We start from the raw sequence: 19,450 nt of genomic DNA on the forward strand, positions 1-19,450 counted from the left end.
GTTTCAAGCAGCCCCTCGGCTGTGCTCAGACCAGAGCCGCTGGCATTGTCAGAGCGCAGCTGTGCAATGTGGGCCAAAACCCCAGTTCCCAAACACTGACACAGGACAGGGTACTTTGTCGGTCTCAGCTTCTGCTCAACACTTTCTGCCCCCTTCCTGGTATGACTTAAGTATGATGGAATAAATTTTAACCAGACAATGCCATAGCATGTGACCTGGTATTTTGGGCCTGGGGTTTTTTTTGTTTTCAGTGATGAAACTAAATTCTCTCCCCACAGCACCTGAATCAAGCAAACTTTCATTAGGAAATTACATTTCATTAATTCAGTTCATATTTTTCAGCCATCTGCTCGGTTACCCTTATAAAGCACTGCTACCCACAGGAGTGATGCCATCACTGAATAGGCAACTGTTTAAAGATTAATTTGGATTTGCAGATCGAAATGACTGGAAGAGACACAAGCCATGCAAAAGATGTTTCCATGCCACTAAAAAGGTGCCAGCTCACTCATGCAGAAGTCTGTGACACTGATTCAATGAAAAGGGATGTAAAACTTCAGATACTTTACTACCAAAAAAGGCAGCTATTGCATGAGACATCAGATTCAAAACTAAACTGAAAAGCCAAAGGGGAGGTTCGCCTTCTGCTGCATGGCATGGAGCAAAGAACATCTGGCTTAAGACAACAAACCGAAGGTGGTCGTATGAGACTGAAGTTTGACTTACTTGGAGGACGTTCAAGCAGCTGGACTGCCTGTCACTGTGCAGAGACAGAAGCACGACTAGCTCACCGAGGCACATTTTACTGTGTTCTCCGGCCCCTGGCTAAGAATCAGTTAACGCTGCAGTTCATGACTAACAGACATTTCTGTACAGGCCTGAAAACTCGCAGTGGAATTCACACACTGGTGCTTCGTTCAGTTAATGTTGACCTTAATTCAATACAATTAATCTTTGGTAACAATGTCCTTTATAAAAGCATTCAGATGGGGGGACAGCAATCACGAACAAAGCACAGAAAGGAGCTGTTAACACAAACCTCTCCACAGAATAAAATTTGCATTTGCTTCCAATTCAGAGTGCCTGATGACATGGCAAAAACTGCCCATGTGCCTTGCTGCCGTTTCTAGGGCACACTGTGCCGCTTATTTGTTACATCTCTCTTTGAGCTTCTGCCATTGGAAATGGAATAGACAATGCTCCAACTGTAGCTTTAGACTTGACCCAGCATAACAGTTCTCTTGTTATTCCCTTTGATATATATCTTACATATGGGTTTGGGATGAAGTAGATTCAGCTGTGCATTCTGTAATGCATCCCAACCAGTTTTAGTTTCTTACTTCCTGAGCCTGTCACAATGCAGTGAGGAAATAAGCCTAATGAGTAACAGGCTGTTCAGCCAAGCAAGAAGTACCAGTTGTCACTGTCACAGGAACTCTGGCCAGCCTGCAGAGTTTCACATATAACTTCATACAGACTGTGGAACTGAGAAGAGCATCACTTTAGATGCAGAAAGTAGAGTTTGAGTTTAGTTCCACAACCTCACCACAGCCTACTTGTGCCAAGGCAGTGCAATTTAAAGAGTAATATACTTGTGCCTCTCAAAGCCATTCTATGTCCTGCCTCCCACAGAGGCTGCTCAGATTGCTCTCTTCTGTAAGAAGAAATCAGGTTAAAGTCTTCTACAAAATGCAACTTTAGATGTTGTATTTCAAGGTATCAGAGCATTCAGCTGCCAAAGGACACATAACAATAAAAACATTTGAAGGCAACAAGAGATGTCAGCAGTCAGCACCTTACAGGAAAGGAAAAGCCTCACAGCTCCCTCTGGGAACAGACACGTTCTCATACAGCTCATCAGCACAGCAAGCAAAGGACCACTAGAAGTCAGTATTTAGACATTTATTTCAGATATGCAGTTTACACGCGTATTATTGAGGAAACTGAACTGCAAATATACAAATACTGTAACAAGCATTACCAAATAACAGAACTGGCACTAGTGTTATAAGCGTATTACTGAAACTGGTGAGGATAAGTCATGGAAAAGGATTGCAGCTCATGGCATGTTCTTTGTATCCAACCAAACTTCCAGTAGCACCATAATGGCAATACATGAAACACAAGACAGAACACTGTTAACTGTTATTCTGATATTCACAAAGGGTTTTCTTTTTTTTTTTTTTTTTGTTTTTTTATCTTTTTTTCCTCCATATTAGTGAATTACATAGCAAAAACCAACGTTAACGGTGCGGGCGCTTTGGACAACTTCGGCCTGTGTTCAGCTGTACAGCTTCCAAATGCAAAAGGAAAAGAAAAAAGCCAGCATATTTGGAACCCATCTTTGCATTCGGGCAGTCATTGCACTGCACTTTGATGTTGGGACTGAAGGTACACATGTTTTGCAAAGAGATGTCATGTCCACTAAAGCCTGAGTGAGTCTTTGGTAGGCTAATACTTCAGTATTATTATACATTTATCTACCACAGTCATTTTATTCACTAGAGTTTTCTTTTGAGATCCAAGGTGGCCAGAGAGGACATTCTGGAAAACATTACAGTAACATCCTCAAACGACCAGGCACTTCAAACCCAGTCTTTTCCAAAGGCACCGAGAATGGATGGGGCACTGTTTTTCCCCCTAATGAAAGGTGACTGCACCTGCTTCTCTACAATGCTTATAAATCACTGGATTGGTATTTTACAGTTTTTATACACTATATAGTAGGCCTTATCTGCTGTGTGGTTGGTTGCATGAATAAATAACCCCACTGTTCTTCACAGGCGATGTCTCCGTTACACCACATATTTAAGTACCAATTGCTTCTGGTTCAAAATTATGTAAAATGCCATAACCTTGCTCAAAATGTACACACACACAAACTTCTGACACAGGCTACATCCATCTGAAGAGACGCGGTTCCTTCTACATGCATTCTAAATAGTGTGTCCAGTTATGAAACAAAACTGTCATTATGAGTATTCACTGTAGAAATATGTTTGTCCAGGTCTCTGCAGAACCTTTGCTTCCCTTAAATAGAGTTCACACAAGAATGGTTTTAAGTCACTAACGCTCAGCTAACACCCATTTAACCCAAACCCCATATTTTCCAAGTGAACAGTGCAGGACATATTATTCATTTCAGCATTTAACATATTAAGAATTTACCAGTTTTTATCTAAATACACCAAGTATATGCTTTCAAGCAAAGTTGTGGCAAAAAACCAAAACATGGACGTATCTGTACTGCCGTAATGCACTTGGTTAAAGCCTTCATGTCTCTTCACACAGGTCTAAGATCCATATTAAGTTTTTTGCCTTATCAGACAAGTATGTATAAAACGCAGTTGTATGAAAACCTCGCTTCTGCTGGTCACCTGAAGCTTACAGAAGTCACATGTAATTGAACCAGCTTTCAGACAGGGTTCTTTAGTGGTAAGTATATATTTGCAGCACTTATAGACTTAAATTTCAGTCTGAATAGCAGTGCTTAATTCCACAGCATGTTGTGAATGGTTGTTGTTTGTTTCTTTCAGTGTTTCACCAACACCTAACCCTACATCTGTTGAAGATCCATTGTTAATGCTTTCCTCAGCAATGTAACTCAGTTGTGGAACATCAGTGCTTGGGGCTGTTGGAACAGGCACAGGGATTCCACTTGGCTGTGGAGAGTTTTCCAAGCGATCATTTTCCACCTCTGGGAGAACACTGACTGTGGTAAAGCGAGTGTGATAGTCACTGGAACCATGGCTACAGGAAGTTTTCATACTTTCCATATCTGAGCAACTAAACTCAGAAAAATGACTCGAGTGCGAATCTGCTACAGATGGAATACTATCACTAAGAGAGGGAGAGTCAAATTCACTGGAGTTTGTGCTTTGCTGTTCCAACAGCTGAGCATCCATGTCCTCTCTTGTCTCGTTTATCTTCATGCTACTCTTCTTTCTCAGCTTACCTTTACTTTTTTTCCCTGCTGTTGTTTCTTTGGACCACTTGGTGGCACTAGATTTACTTTCTGGCAAGCAGGCGGATGAGCAACCGGCATTACTACGACCTGCAGCACTGCCGTCGTCAACACTACTGCTGCCGCTGTTGTGTCTGAATTTGGCTGGCTTTGATTCAATGTCCACCTGCACTTCCATACTGTTGCCTTCCCTACGACAAGAAAGACTCGTGAGTTTAAGTGTTAATCTAAGACAAGCCAGCTAACACAGCAGAACAAACTCTCACTACTTTCCAAAACGCATAGCAAAAAGGAGTTAGAGGGCCGTTAACATATTTTAGAGAAGTGTTTAACCAAATAAATAGCCCAAAGGAAAACAGGAAGTCTTAAGACCAACCACTTCACTGTGCTGCCGTGATAGCATTTCTCTCTGGAAATAACCTTGGCAAAATGTAAGCAGTCACATGTAATTCAGTTTGTAACAAAATCTGCAGTTTCAAAGGGTCATAATTAAAGCAGAGCAGTTGAGTCATGCTTACAATATCCTTTAATAAAAGCGAGGCTTACTAATCTGCTGTTTTCACCACATTTCTTTTACCTGTCCAAAGGGATGTAGGAGTTCAGAATGGATCCTGCCATTGCTTTGGTACTGGCATTGTCACTAACTGTTCCCAAGCTAACAGTGCCAGATTCTCCACTCAGACTGTATCGTTCTTTCTGTACATCTGCTTGTACTTCCAGTCTGGGAGAGAAAGACAAAGACTTGCATGTACTGTCACTGCAGTTAAAGCACACTAGGTGAAAATTAGCGTCACCTTGTAGAGTTTCTCCACCATTCAGTAGTAAGAGTTTTAGTTACTCCAGTACAGATGCATGTATTTACCTTATGGAAACAGGTTCTCTTTCCACTGTCAAAACCAACTGGTTTTTGACTAAGAGACAAACTAAAACAGCTCAAAGTAAAACCACATTAATTTCCCAAAAAGCAAAATACTGTGTGTTAACCAGAGCTCCTGGATTCTTTCCTCCCCGAGATTTTACATGAACAACTACAATTCTTTTACAGATAAGCATCCTGTGCTTTAAAGATGGAAAAAACCAAATCAGAAGGGTATAAGGTCAAGAAATGACACTACCCATGTTTCTCCAGCTGCAAAATTATTACTAACCAAATAACAGACAGAGAACTGTGCTCTGTACTCTGCTTTAAATTGTACTATTATCAACTGCAACAGGAGTAATAGAAACCTGAGCAATCTTAAGTTGGGCTGAGCAGATAACCCAGAAACCTAATCACAAGCTTTTTTCCCTATGCCTTGTTTATCTATGCTCTGTCAGTAAACTGGAAGCAAGCTTTTGTTCTGTTGTTTTCCACTCTCAGCTCTCTAAAGAAAAGGACAGCCATACCTCACTCAGCAGTCAGAGCTTGGAACAATGACACAGAATAAGGGATCTCTTGATGCTATCCTATACTCCTGAGTGCACCTGGATTTCCAAATTACTCAAAAAAATCAGCAGTGTTAGCACCTCATTTAAGGAGCAAAATCCACCCTGAACCATAAATGTTAACAATCCTTTCCAGATACTCCCTTTCTCTCCAGGGTGCAGGACAGCCAACAAACAGTAAGGCCCCAATTCACAGGAGGCATTGAGCACACAAGTGACAAGAAGCTGCCACCTCAGCAAGGCCAACTACCCGACTGCCTCTGTTCCTGCCTATGTCCATTCTGAATCCACATTCCACCCAGGTGGTTCTGAAGGCACAGCTTGGTACTTCCAGACTACTGAACAAGTCAGCAGTTATGACTTCAGGGCGAGATAGACCAGAAAACACAACTGTTAAGACATGAGGTGCTGCCCTCTGACTCCTGGGTAGAGGCTGCTCTCCTGTGAAGCAGGAACATTTCACACCCTGCTCACCCTGAAAAAAAATATGCAAACTCTCTTTTGAGCCCTGTGGTCTGGCACAATCTCCTGGAAGCCAGCAACTTTATCAGAGATGAACTGTCTCTATCTCCCAGACACAGCTCCTTTTAATAGGAACCAATTTTAAAAACCTAAAACCAAAAAGCCTAGCAATACCATTTTGCCTGCTTACATGTAGAGCAGGATACTGTACAGTAACAGTAAGAAGCATGTCTCTTACCTGTTAAAGCAGTTAACCATTGCACTTCCTGAGAGACTCCCAGTTATACTGGCCCCGGCCAGGGCCATGGTACTAGCAGTTTCGCTTAGGTTGTCTCGAATGGCTCCGATTCTATCCATGTGGCTACCGCTTGCACTCAAGCTGCCAGTCAGGCCTCCAACACTTCCTTCACCTATACTGGGATTGTGACGTGCCTCTGCTACTGAAGTGGTATCTAGACAAAAATAAAGAAGGCTTCTCAGTTACTGAAGCAGAGCATAGCAGTTTCCAGAATGTGACCAATGAAAGCATTCCTGAAATTATGCTGACAGAAAGGATTTATTAAAATATACTGTCACAAAAGAATAGCTTTGGGGGGGGGGGGGGGGAGGAGGGAGAGAAGTAAATGAGACCATCACATACTTCAGGTTCTAAATACCAAAATGTTAACCAGGGACATGACGGGTAACATGCAGTAAAGGAACACAGAGACCCCTATCACAAAAGATATTGCCATATAATTAAAAAATAAGCTAACAGATCATGATTCAGTTCCCCAGTTCCCTCTATTGTAGCTAAAAAACCCATCCAGCTTCCACAAAACCAGGATGCTGAAAAAAAACCCCAGCATTAGTTTTACCTTAAAACTTGCCTGTGGAAAAGACTTGAGCCTGGCATTGATTAAAGTGGGCAAGAAAATTCATGATGCTTGTATTACAGCACAGCATCCCTGAAGACATGCAAGGCCAGGCTGGATGTGGTTCTGGGCAACCTTATCTAGTTGGAGATGTCCCTGCTCATTGAAGGGGGGTTGGACTGGATGACCTTAGAAGGTCCCTTCCAACACGAACTCTTCTATGATTCTATGAACACAGAGAAGCTACCCTCATCTTCCAGCAATGAGAAGTAGTAGTCTTAACTGCAAATAAGTACTCTAGTATCTAAGGCCAAATAGAAGCCAAAATCCATATTTATAGAAAACGAAACACTGAATTTTCTTACCTACAGCCGCATTTGTTCCACCAACATTTATATCATTTTCATCGTCGAATTCTATCCTGACACCTTTTCCATTGCCTGCTGACACACCACAGCCTCCACTTCTGCAGAGGGAAATTGGAACCACTCCATACACATAAGCCAGCATAATAGGAACGCCAATACCTACAGAGGAAAATACAGTCTTTTATTGAATGTGGTATTTTAGAGCCTTTCATAAAAGCAATTCCATTTTCCATGATTACTTAATATTTCACACTTGAAAGAAATCAGGAGGAAGCAAAATTAAAATACATTGGTAAATCACCAAGGTGCAATGACAGGAAAGTACTTCCAGTAGGCAGAATGCCTTCTATCAGCATTGGCAGGTAGATAAGCTTAATGCTCGATGAATTAATACTTCCAGTACATCCGTAACAACTTTTACAAACAAAAGTACTTTAAAGGTTTATATAAACTCCATTGGGGACTGTGTAATAATGTGCCACTTGAGAAGCAGAAATAGCAGAGATCTATTACAAATGTTATTCAACTAAAAATGTTAGTACCTCTACTAATTTAATAAGGGGCTTGATTTTGCATCCAGTCAAGTCAGACAGGGCTTTGCTATCAATTTACTAGGACTTAACATTAATATCACTGTGGGATCTTTCATATTAATTGTATCAGACTGATTCAATTTGAAATATAGTTATGCAAGTTTTCCTTAAAAGAAAACAATTCTGTGGAGCAAGATGTCAAGAGCTAAGGGAAACCAGTGAAAGCGGACACTGTATACACACACATCCATCCCACTGCTGCTAGTGGACTGTCGAAGTTACTCCTTTGGCACATGAACTACAGCATTCTATGGTTTTGATGATGGAAGTACATAGAAGGTATGGAAAAATGGCAGGCTGAAAATGCCAGCGTAGAGGCAGACCCAATGCAAAGGTTCTGCAGTCTAACCTAGAAGAAGGGTTCCAGTTATAGGGAATCTCCTTCACTAGAAATTCCAAGCATTCAAGGAGGAAATCCATGTTCTCAAGGCCATTATTTTGGAAGCCATATAACGCCCTGAGACTGGAGGACACATGTTAATGGCAATGGGCCAAGAGCAAAAACTTCACAAAATAAAACACAACTGCCTTCCCTAAGAAGACTTCTGGTCAGGAATAAGAAACAGCTTGAAAGAACGATGCAAAGCAGAGCCATAAATATAGGTATGAGACTGTGTCCCACTGCCTGTTTAGCAGGGATCTGACACCACAGCTACGTGAGAACAATGCAACTAGAGGCAGTTTTGACTAGCACATCTGCATTTGCACAGTGGTCCACCATTGTTAACAAGCAGTTTAAAGCCACAGTTTCATGGCAATTTAAACTACCACTTGCTAAAAGCAGCACTGTCTTCCTGAGGCCACTCATTCCTCTCTAAGCATTACTTCTGACACAAGGAGGAACACAACTGCATGATGAATTGGATCAGGGGGCTGAGCCACCTTAAAACCAAATGGTGGATCATAACTTTAATCAGTCCTCCACAGCAGCTTGCTGTGCAACTGTAGAGATGCCGGTGCTGCAAGAAAGGAGGAGCAAGGCAGCACTGCGCAAGTCCTCAAAAAAAATGAGGGCTTGTTTACAGTGATCTTGAATTTACCTGCTAACATGAGACAAGTATTTTGTACCATACAGCCACCAGATTTTCCTCAAATGCTATTCTCAACAATACCTATGAGAAAAAGTGTGCGAGAATTCAAACTGACTCCTAGAGCATAACAAATGGTTTGTCAACTACTGTAACATTAAGTGTAAGAGACTGTATTTGTCTTCTGCATTGAGAAACGTTTAATATGGAGCTACTGAAACACAGACTCTGTGGCAAGTTTTATCTTGGTCAATAATTAAAAAAAAAAATCTTTAAGTACTGCAGTTTTAGAAGCCAGACATGATAATGTGATAACTTCAGTTTGCAAGATAAAAATTATATTTAATATAATCTAATATTATTTTTCTCCAGGAAATGCTGCATTCAAATTAAGAACTGAATCTTCCATTTTGCCTTAATAAATGTATAGTCTCAGACTCCTCATTGTTTTGGTTCCTTCACCTGTAAAAGGAAATTACAGGACTTCTCAGCTGTTTCATTCAAAAGTGCTTATAGAGTTCTGGTTGCAAGGTGCTACCAGTACACAAAATAATATTTGCTTACCTACAGTTACTGCAGCTACAACTGGAGAAACAATTACAGATAAGGTTACACCACCTGCGATAGCCAAGTTTCGCTTGTGCTTTGAAATGTCTTTGCCTTCATATCGATTGTGAATCTTAAGAAAAGAGAAAGAGGTTTTAGAGTATTATCATCAGTAATACATTGCTTCAGGGATGGAAGAACTGACATAGTTTGGAACCTGTACCCTGCTCTCTTCCAGAGAGATCACATTCTATGTCACAATTTACTCTTTATCTCAAAGAAAAGAAAATTTCTTCATTTTAGGCAACTTCTTGAAAGCTAGAAGTCCTCCCATCCAGCAATTAAGCATTTACTTTCAGCGTCAAGTTAGAAGAGCCAAATCACTGAACAGCTGTTTTTTCTTTGTTTAATCATTACTCCAGCTTACATGGTTTGGAAAAGCAGACTACTTTCAAGATCAAAGAATTACCACATCTGATCACATTGACACTTCTTATTCCCAGCCATCTTTCCCCTGAACAATACAGAGTGAAACTTTCACAGGTTATTAGATCTATGAAAACAGAGGTTGGCATAACAGAGCCACAAAATCCTTGTAGTAAGGCATCCTTCACCAAACATAGCCTGGGAGTAGGGAAGAGCAAGCACTCCATTGCTTTGACACCCCTCATGACAATCTACTGACACAAGAAATATTTCAGCAAACCTGTGTCTTTGCTGTGCAACTATTTACCAAGTAATCTGCTAAGCAGTATCCTTACTGATGGCTCAAGTCTGCAGTAACTCTCAAATGTGACTGCCTCAAACTTATCTCCCACAAATCCACGTGAACCTGGAAGGCCTTCAAAGATCAGTGTTTTACAGGGATTTCCCACTTTTTGCGAGCTTCATTTACTGCCTCTGAGAATGTGGCTTTCCAGGGATATGCGCTTCATCTGTCACCATTCTTGCTTAAGACATAATTACAAAGGAACAACAGGTCGCTATCTTAATGGATGTCAAAGCTGAATTAATCCTCACCACATCTCAGGAGGAACATAAAAAATAGAGAGAATAATTACAATATTTTGTATCAATATGCTACTGCAAAAAGAATGACATAAAATGAGTAGAAGTCTTAAGTATTGTACTTTCTAAATTAAAATTTTAATTAGAGATTTGGTAGGGTAGTCTTCATTTTGGAATAAATGTAAAATATTTATATTTGTTCAGGCAAGACAGTGAAAGAAAGGGCAGAGAAGACACTACATTCCATATAAAGGGAATGCATTTACTTGCTCTGAGGTACATTATGCCGACTGAACATGGAACATAGCTGCTTGTGGATTGAAAAAGAGAAACTGAACAGTATGAGTGTGTAAGAGTTTCAAACGCAGGGAAATCAGGTTTCATAGGGCTCTGAGCAATTAGCAGGATCACCTCAGGCACTGAATTTTACTGTTAGGTACAATTCTAAGTACCAAAACAAAAGGCATACAACTATGTATAAAGGCTACTGGACTCCTTAAATGTAAAGCAGTAAAACGGAATGGAAGTGAGAGGCTGCAGAGAAGAAACTGATTGAAAATATTGATATATAAGGTTACACTGGTAGGAATGACCATGGAATAAGATTTCAGACTTTTTGACTTTTTTTCAAATGAAAAAAAAACCAAACCCTGGGCCAGAAGAAGAGGGATTTTCAATAAACATGGAAAACTGGTAGGTTACAAGACATATCCATAAAAAGAAAGCACTAGCACTTCCTTAACGAAGCTCCATCAAAGCACAAGCACAAACTCTTCCAATGCAAAGGACAGACAGAATGTTTTAAAAGAACAAGGAAGCTTCCTTTACCAAAGCAGCAGCATCAATAAGAAAATAGAAAGTAGGTCAGATTACTATGAATGGATAGAAAGAAACAGCATGAAGGTGTCAGGACAAAATGAGAAAGGTTAAAACAGAGGAGACAAAAAGCAAGGGACATCAAAGTCGACAAGAAATTATTCTGCAAGTACACTGCTAGTAAGAGGAAGACCAAAATGGATCAATCTGCCATTTAACAAAAAGAAAAGACAGCCAGCAGATGAAACTGGAGCTTCGTTCAGTTTTTTTTCCCCTCTAGTTGTCACTGAAGATCAACTGTGAGCCAAGTGACTAGTGACAAAGGAGTAAGATCTGTAGGAAAACACCAGGTTAGAGTGTACGTACACGAGCTGATCTAAAACACACCTCAGCAGGCACAATTTCAGAGACCCTAATAATAATTTTCAAAAATTATTGTCCATAGAAGATACCAAAAAAGAAAAAAAAAAAATGCAGTTAAACTGCAATGAGTCTTTAAAAAGGTGTAAAACAAGAGGCTGGGGAGTTAAAGACCAGTGAACTCAAGTTTAATTTCCTGAGAACTGAAAACTGAGAACTTGTAGACACCAAAGCAAATACAGGAATAAAAAGGCCAACTGATTTGGGGTTTTTTCAAGTAGGAATCATGATGATCTAATTTTCTTCTGTGACAAGAAGCCTTGAGGATGGGGAGAAACAGATGTCATGCACTCACTTGAACAAAATTTTGACATTTTCTTGTATTACACTCAAACAGGTTGTAATAGTCCAGACTGAAAAATGGATTAGAGAAATCTATTAGCTTCAAGGAAAATTGACAGAAAACATCTGAGTTGCGATTAGTTTCTTTTACTCCCCAGACTGAAACTATTCACTCTGCATTTTTCTTCCCCAAGAGATATGCCCTGGATCCAACAGCATTAAAACTTTTCATTAACCAGGAATATGGAAGAACATGTGTGTTGAATTTCAGGTCAATACAATCTGGCAAGGTTGCAAGAATGCCAGAGTTCATACTAGCCTTGAGAAGCTGAAAAATTACTATGATGCAGCACAACAGCAATGAGCTCAAGACTACCCTTAGGAAGAAACCAACAGCCTAAATTACCAGTATGATGGGGAAGGGTATGTGCTTTAGACTACACAAAATGAAAACAGCATGTTGTTGAGAGAGGTGACTGGCAGTTACATGCAGAGGATCACCCTTTCATTTCACTCAGCAGCAGTAATGCTTCAGCTTCACTGCTATATTCAAACTGGACAAAACCAAAGGTGGTATGAACAACTGGAAGGAAATCCAGAAAAGATGAGAATCTGAAGTCTCAAGCCATGTGGTTTCTTGAGAGGTGGTCAAGAAAAACTGAAAGTGCTGTTTGTTTGGAGATAAGAATTAAAGTGGATTTAAAAATTATTGAATATGTAATGGGATATTGCAAAACAAAAGGATTCTTTATGTCAGCTGAAGATAGAACAATAAGAATTTCATGTAGGAAGACAACATTAGACCTATCCCAAAATCTAATGAGCAAGAGCAGAACATGCAATAGTAATTTGAAACAGGTAACTGCTGCCTTCCTCCTCTTACCCTTTATACAGTTCTAATGACTGTATGTGACTAAGATAAAACAGAATAAAAGGGTCAAAAAACAACCACAGCAAAAGTGAGGAGTACTTGCTTGAAAGTAAAAAAATAAAAAGAATACAATTGAAAAGCTGCATCTCTGGACTTTGGCAGCAACAGCTCATGTGAGAGAAACACCCTCCCCTCCACCCCAAATAAAAGTAGAATTGTGTGCCTGCGCCAGTCACTGTGAGAATCCATGCTGATAAAAGCAGAACACCAGCCTGATCATGTGTAACTGAACATTCAGTGCCTACTAAAGCAAGTCATCATTTCATAAAGTCCATTTCCAAAAGACTTGAATAACTTACTACTTTATCCTAAATAGGAGATGCAATTATCTCTTCTTCTCTTTGCAATCTGTCATTTATTTTACCCTAAAAACTACTATATTTTTTAGGGGAAATACATCAACTACCTTCTGATTAACATGGTCATTCCTAGCTGATTCCCACAAACACTAAATGAAGATAGATGCAGCCTAGCTACCTGCATGGAACACTGCTCCATATGGTGGACTGGCCCAAGGCAACCAACAAGATGTTGAGTATAAATGCTTAAATGTGTACATGCAAACACCTATACTAGCAGAACTTTGTACTAAAATACTGGTAACTACCTGTTTTTAAGAAAAATAAAGATACCTTTTTTGCTTTCCTTCTCCTCTATTGTTTAATTCTAAAGGCCACAAGAGAAAACAGTGATTAAAAACAAAACAACTTTGAAAAAGCATGCAAGAACTTCCATGGCAAGATGCAGAAATTGGAAGTTTTTCAGTGTTTTGCTCTGCCTGTTTTAAGAGGAACTGCATTCTTAAACACACTGCTTCTCCTTCCTGTACAACTGAAATAAGTTGTTCAAGTTGAACAATTCAGAGGTTGGTTGGTGTGTCTTCTGGGGGGTTGGACTGTTTCTGTTTTCAGGGTTTTTTTTTTTAACACTGGTGAAGACTGCCTAAGTCATACAAAGCAGAAGGTAAAAAAAGCTGAAGCAAGTTAGGAGTTGTAGTACATTTTACCTTACGTCCCACATACACAGGGATTCCAATAATCATAGCAGGAATAGCAATGCCAGCTATTAAGGCAATTCCTACAGGAGCTCCAACAAGTGTTCCTAGCTGCCACAGTATCTTCTTCTTACGGCTCCATGGTTTCTTTCCCCAAAATGTGCAACCTGAAGGGCTAATAGAAAGAAGTGTAAAGAAATTGTAAATAAATCAACATAACTATACACTACTGTTCTTTACTTCCAAAATTATTAGGTTGAAATTACAGATGTTATGGATACCACACATCAGTTATTTGTGGGTTGTTTTTTTTCCTTTACAGTGTATTTTGAAACATAAAGAGAAGCATTTGTGTATTACTACATGCCAATCTGTGATAGCTTATATAAACAGAGTTTCTGTATGACTATGAAGATAATACAGCAGTACATAAAAACATCAGTGAAAATAGTAGGTATGTTAATCTAAACCCTCATTTGTTCTACAATGTTGCACGCATGAAACTTAGGAAGGTATTTTAAGATAAAGATGTCACAGCACTAATTTTAATACATGCATTAAAAACTAACTTCTTGGATATGGATATTTCAACTGTGATTCTCAAACAGGAAGAAAGTCAGACTTACAGCACCCAAGAATCTACTTTTAAGCATTCTGGAAAACATTACCAACAACACAGATTTTTTTTTTGTTCTATGTACCTTAAATAATGTAAATCTGAGATCTCTTTCATACACAGCCAACAGAATTCACAGCCACAGACAGCACAAGTCATATGATTGCAGCTTCCATCATTCATTTTTATTATATAAGCAGCACAGCGGGGGCATGGCTTTATGTCATCAGCTGTTTAAAAATGAATATTAAGATCATATCAGTTTTTGAACAAGCAGATTTAATCAAAATACATTTGTTTGAGAAAACTTGCAACATATATTAGAATCAGACATTAAACATGTATGTTAATATAGAACTGATAATACAGTCTCTTTAAATATAATCCTGTGTTACATTTTATGCTGTTATCAATGCTCTACTTGAATATTCAGTCTCCATTCTTATTTCTTCTTATCTTAAATCCATCCCCCCTTCCACATCAAGTATGTTTCTTTGGTATCACGAACCTCCTCTTGAGTCCTTTTCACAGCCCTACTTAGTACTTACTCCCTACAAAAAAAAATATTGTAGCAAGAAGAAAATTCGGGAAGTTCTCCTTGTTCCCAAGTCAAATACTGAAAAACATGGATAAGGGACCAGCTCTATCATTAACAAACAAGGGGTCATTGAGCAACAGTGAAACACTTGTAGGGTGACACAGCCACAGCTGTCATCTTCACATTACTGGTTAGCACCTGCACTTTGGGACAAGCTATTTATTCACAGCAGCAGAAACACCTTGCAGTGCCTAGTTTAGATGTCCAAGTGTACTGCCTGTGTGCTACCAGGCAAGACAAAGGGAAAAGAAGGAATATACTTGGCATAAAAAATATCCAAAGAGGTGGAGAACCAGCACAAAACAGTAACTCTACCAACTCCAGTGCACAGGGACAGACAGTGAAAGAACACAGTAACTATCCCCAGATGGGAACAGATGCACAACCTACAGGGCAGTTACTAAACTGAGCAAGTTCTTGCAGCACAGGGCTGCTGCTGCTCATGCTGGGAGGGACTGAAAGGTCAAGGAAAGAGCTGGCATGCCAATTTATTTAAAGTTTATCTTTGAACATATTTGATAACTAGAGCAGGATGCCAATTTTTAAGGCAAGATGGGGTGCCCTGTTAAGCCAGCAAGCAAAATAAATCAGAGTCTCCAAAGTCTAGGGCTGGGTCGGAGAACAACAGCTTCGTTCTAAGTCCAAGAGAGACTCACTCTAGGTGCAAGAGAGACTTTCCACCAGGTATCTACCCTGAATGATCAGACAGTCACAAAGTTGCCAAATAAATCAGAGTCTGGTGTAATTGAAGCCAATTCTTACCAACAGCAAACTGGACTCTTGCGCTGGAAAATACTACTCTAAACAGTTTATCCTCTTTTTGGCAGGAGTTACAAACAAGATCCATTTTAAGATACAGAATGGTCTGCTTTCTAGTAGACGAGATAAGCATTTTACTGAAAAACAGAAATTAGTACTAACAAACATAGATGTCAAACATCAAAGCTGGCATCAGACTAACAGTCTATTTTGAAATCAGAAAATAAGTAGTTTTGAGTTTTATTTTTAACAGCTTTTATTATTGGCAGCCCTGTGAAATTTCACCTACAGTGGAGAAAGTAAGCGTTCCCAGTGTGTGATGTAACTAATAAAGGCAGTGTGCCAAACACAGAGAATGCTTTGCAGAGAGTTCCTTCGACTTTGTATTTTTCAGCTAAGAAGTACGAATTTAAAATGCCTCTGAGAGTGAAGTCAGGTGCTCTGGTCACAGAATACTTCAAATTATAACATTTAAAATTTGAATTCAAGCTTAAAATAGTAATCATGTTTCTGAAATATAAAGACAAAGCAGCTAGTATCTAGCACACTACTATTTATTCCCTTCTTTGGTTTTTAGGGTTAATTGTGCACATGTATGAAAAAAGATCTTTTACAGACACAGTATCTTATTCATAAATACCTGCTGCTCCAGATTCCTGGCTGTAACTAATAGATGAAGAACGAATTGTTCTCAGGCGCAGACTCTGAGCTCTCTCCTGGCGAGCAGCATCACAGGTCTGGTTGGGATGCCAAATCTGCTTACAGTGGTAGCAAAACTCAGTTCCACAGCCTTCTCGTCCACACGTAAGCTTGGGACAGCTGGCACACCCAAAAGCGATCACAGCATATCTTGAATGATCAAGAGGGGCAAGAGAGAATTTTGTTAATAAAACCAATTCTATCTATAGACCAAAACACACAAGACAGCTGCCACAGCAGCTGAAACAGACACAGAGGCAGTGCACATCAGGAGTTGACTTTAGGTTCCTCACCACCTCCTTCCACAACCATCACATTAGACAGTGGCTGTACAGAAATACAACCAGTGCAAAACTTTGCTATTCCCCACCTTAATAACTTAAATCAGTATTGAAATATTCTGCATTTAAGGCTGAATGTACCCCTGTAACCTTCACAGTAACAAAGCACCACAGTTTCGAAGAATGGGACAATAAAACCAGAGAAGGTATTTAAGAAAATAGAAAAAGTTATAGTTTCAAAAGTGTCCCAGTCACTATGAACATGTTTAAGCTTGATCCTTTTTATATCTGTGAGGATCCCTGCTAAGTCATCTGTCACAAATAAATTCCTCCATCAGGTTTGCATTTTTAAGTTTACAGGATGAAAATACAGTGTGTATTACAGTTAATATTAATCCTAAATATATATATATATATACACAAACACACATGCCTTAATTCCTACCCACTGTAATTTTTTTCCATTATTTTATGCAATAGCTTTCTTTTAAATAAACTAAGTCAACTGGTATGAACACTTAAAACTTTTCACACGAACAGTCTCCCTGAACAGACTTCAGACTTATAAATGCAGTAGGGCTTAAATTTATGGCTATTCAAATGAAGGTATTTCCATTTTAGAAGACTAAACTGTTTTTTTCTATCCTCTTCCCAATTTATAGCAGTTATATAAATTAACTCAAAATATTCTTTATCAGTAATAATACTAAAATTATCCCCACTCATATATGTATCTGCACATTTAGCTATTACTCATTTTAGAGTAGCTAGATCTGAAGCTCTAAAGTTAATGCAAATCCTACCCCTTTTGTTGGTGTTTTGAAATAGCGTGTTTGAGCTTCACTCTCCCCAGAAGTTCTGCAAACAAATAGTTTTCAACCTTTAAGATGATGCAGTGACAAATAAAAGTGAGATATGTGCTTGCCTGTTTTCAAATATTTCTTACTTTCCAAGTAAAAATCTGTTTCAGTAATTGCTAGACTCTTCTATATTGTTGCCAAGTTAATCAGCTCTATTATCCCCACTTACTGCAACTGAGAAGATAATTGCTTTGTGTGTACACAAAGAGACACTGATCCAAATGCTTCTTCAGTATACAGGGACACATTCAGGACTCACTAATGCTGTATCAAAGAATCTCAAGTGTAGACCACAGAACAAAGTATCAATTTATATCCTGCCTCCCATTGCTAATAAAGAATGGGCACATCTCTGAAAGCACTCCCCATTTGGGTCTGATTTATTACCTTTAGAGAGTCACTTTTTAAACCAAAGTTATTCTCCATTCAAACTGTACCAGATTACAGATTTAATTTCAACATTTTGCATTCATTTTACACGTGATGTAAAAGCCAAAAGTTCTTGTCAGGCTGAGAGAAGGGACAACCAACCAAATTCAAAGTAATAATGAGTAAAACGAAAACCAGAAACAAAGAGCAACTAATTGAAGAAAGGATGTACAGCGAGAGGAAGAATGAAGGAATTTGCACTTTTTTGCCCAATCTGCTTTCTGCTTGACAAAGATAAACGATAGGAATTGCTGCTCCCTTCTCATACTGTCAGCAATACAACCTCAGAGCAAAATCATTAAATAATTCAGACAGAAGAAATGACAGAGCACATTTGGAATAGTGATTTACTAAGGCTTGCTAAAATGACACTGGAAAACTGATATGAGGAAACAGAATCTAAAAAATGTGGTATGGAACAAAGCCCAAAATGGTTCCTTATCCATGCTGCTTCCCCAGGGAATGATCACCTACTTGTCAGTGTCCCCTACACAGCCACTACAGGTAGGCTGCAGCAGGTCCAGACTTTTACAATATTTCAGGTACCATCAACCGTCAGGATGCATTTGAGCTTGCAACAAAAACCAAGGATGAAGTAGCCCAGGATCAGAAAGCCCGTGGTGCCACCAATATGGACCATTAATGGCATTAAACTGCTTTAGTAAAGAAACCCCATAGCTCCCAAGCAGCTTGTTGAGGACATTAACTACGACAACAGAGGTTCTCCTCCTAACAAATCTCTAGCTTCTTTCTTGGGGAAGATATGATATTTTCCACTGGGACAGAATTAGTAGCAATACACTCACTACTTTGTTTCAAGATCTGTTTGGTTCCAGTTTTGCCATCTCTAAGACCTATTTTTACCCCAAATAGAGTGAAAGACTTCTTAAATAGTCTTTGTTGTTTCATGGGGGCCCATGATGTAAACCAACCCCATTATAACAGAGTAACCTAGCTTCCTTTTTTTTTTTCTTCCACTTCAACATTTTTTCCCCCATCAGGGATCAAAGTTTTTGGAATTATTTTCTCTTTATCTGGTCCAGATCTTTGTCCAAGTGTGATGCCCAAATCCTGAAATGATATTACATGGGATGTTTCGTCAATGCTGAGGACAGCCTAAGCACTGTCATGGACTATACACTCAATTCCTTCTTACCTATTTGTGCAGTAGTTTTTTTTTCTTCCCGAGATGCTCTACTTTCCACCTATTCCCTACTTATTACAGTACTTATTTTACTTATTTTTAATTTTAAAGACAACTTTAGGAAATAATGCTACCCCCTAAAGTTATTGCACGTCTCCTACTTTGGGATTCATTGCAAATTCAGTAAATGCATTCCATCCAGCTCCTTCATGAAATATTTGACCCATGCTAAAATCAGTTCAGCTACCATCGTAACCCCAATCCATTCTGCCAGCACTATGTATTAAAAACTGCTCAGAAAAAAAGCCCTCAGTTTCAACTGCATATTGTACAAGTTGATTACAGTTGCCAAAGCAATGAGAAACTGAACTAC

At 39.2% G+C, this 19,450-nt stretch overlaps 1 protein-coding gene across 4 annotated transcripts in view; it reads right to left on the reverse strand.

Annotated features, from left to right (window-relative positions):
• Positions 1 to 1,887: 1,887 nt before the first annotated feature.
• The window catches only part of RNF19A (ring finger protein 19A, RBR E3 ubiquitin protein ligase), a 58,543-nt gene continuing 40,980 nt past the window's right edge, over positions 1,888 to 19,450 (reverse strand). For all 4 annotated transcript variants that reach the window (XM_065668700.1, XM_065668698.1, XM_065668699.1 and 1 more), the window contains 8 exons: positions 16,305 to 16,513; positions 14,393 to 14,537; positions 13,704 to 13,866; positions 9,259 to 9,373; positions 7,071 to 7,232; positions 6,090 to 6,303; positions 4,542 to 4,685; positions 1,888 to 4,155 (listed from right to left, as the gene is read on the reverse strand). In XM_065668700.1, coding sequence (XP_065524772.1) covers positions 3,465 to 4,155; positions 4,542 to 4,685; positions 6,090 to 6,303; positions 7,071 to 7,232; positions 9,259 to 9,373; positions 13,704 to 13,866; positions 14,393 to 14,537; positions 16,305 to 16,513 — 1,843 coding nt within the window. In that variant the 3' untranslated portion in view covers positions 1,888 to 3,464. The remainder of the gene's footprint in view (positions 4,156 to 4,541; positions 4,686 to 6,089; positions 6,304 to 7,070; positions 7,233 to 9,258; positions 9,374 to 13,703; positions 13,867 to 14,392; positions 14,538 to 16,304; positions 16,514 to 19,450) is intronic.

Source organism: Lathamus discolor, chromosome 2 (assembly GCF_037157495.1).
Source record: "Lathamus discolor isolate bLatDis1 chromosome 2, bLatDis1.hap1, whole genome shotgun sequence".
Taxonomy (NCBI): domain Eukaryota; kingdom Metazoa; phylum Chordata; class Aves; order Psittaciformes; family Psittacidae; genus Lathamus; species Lathamus discolor.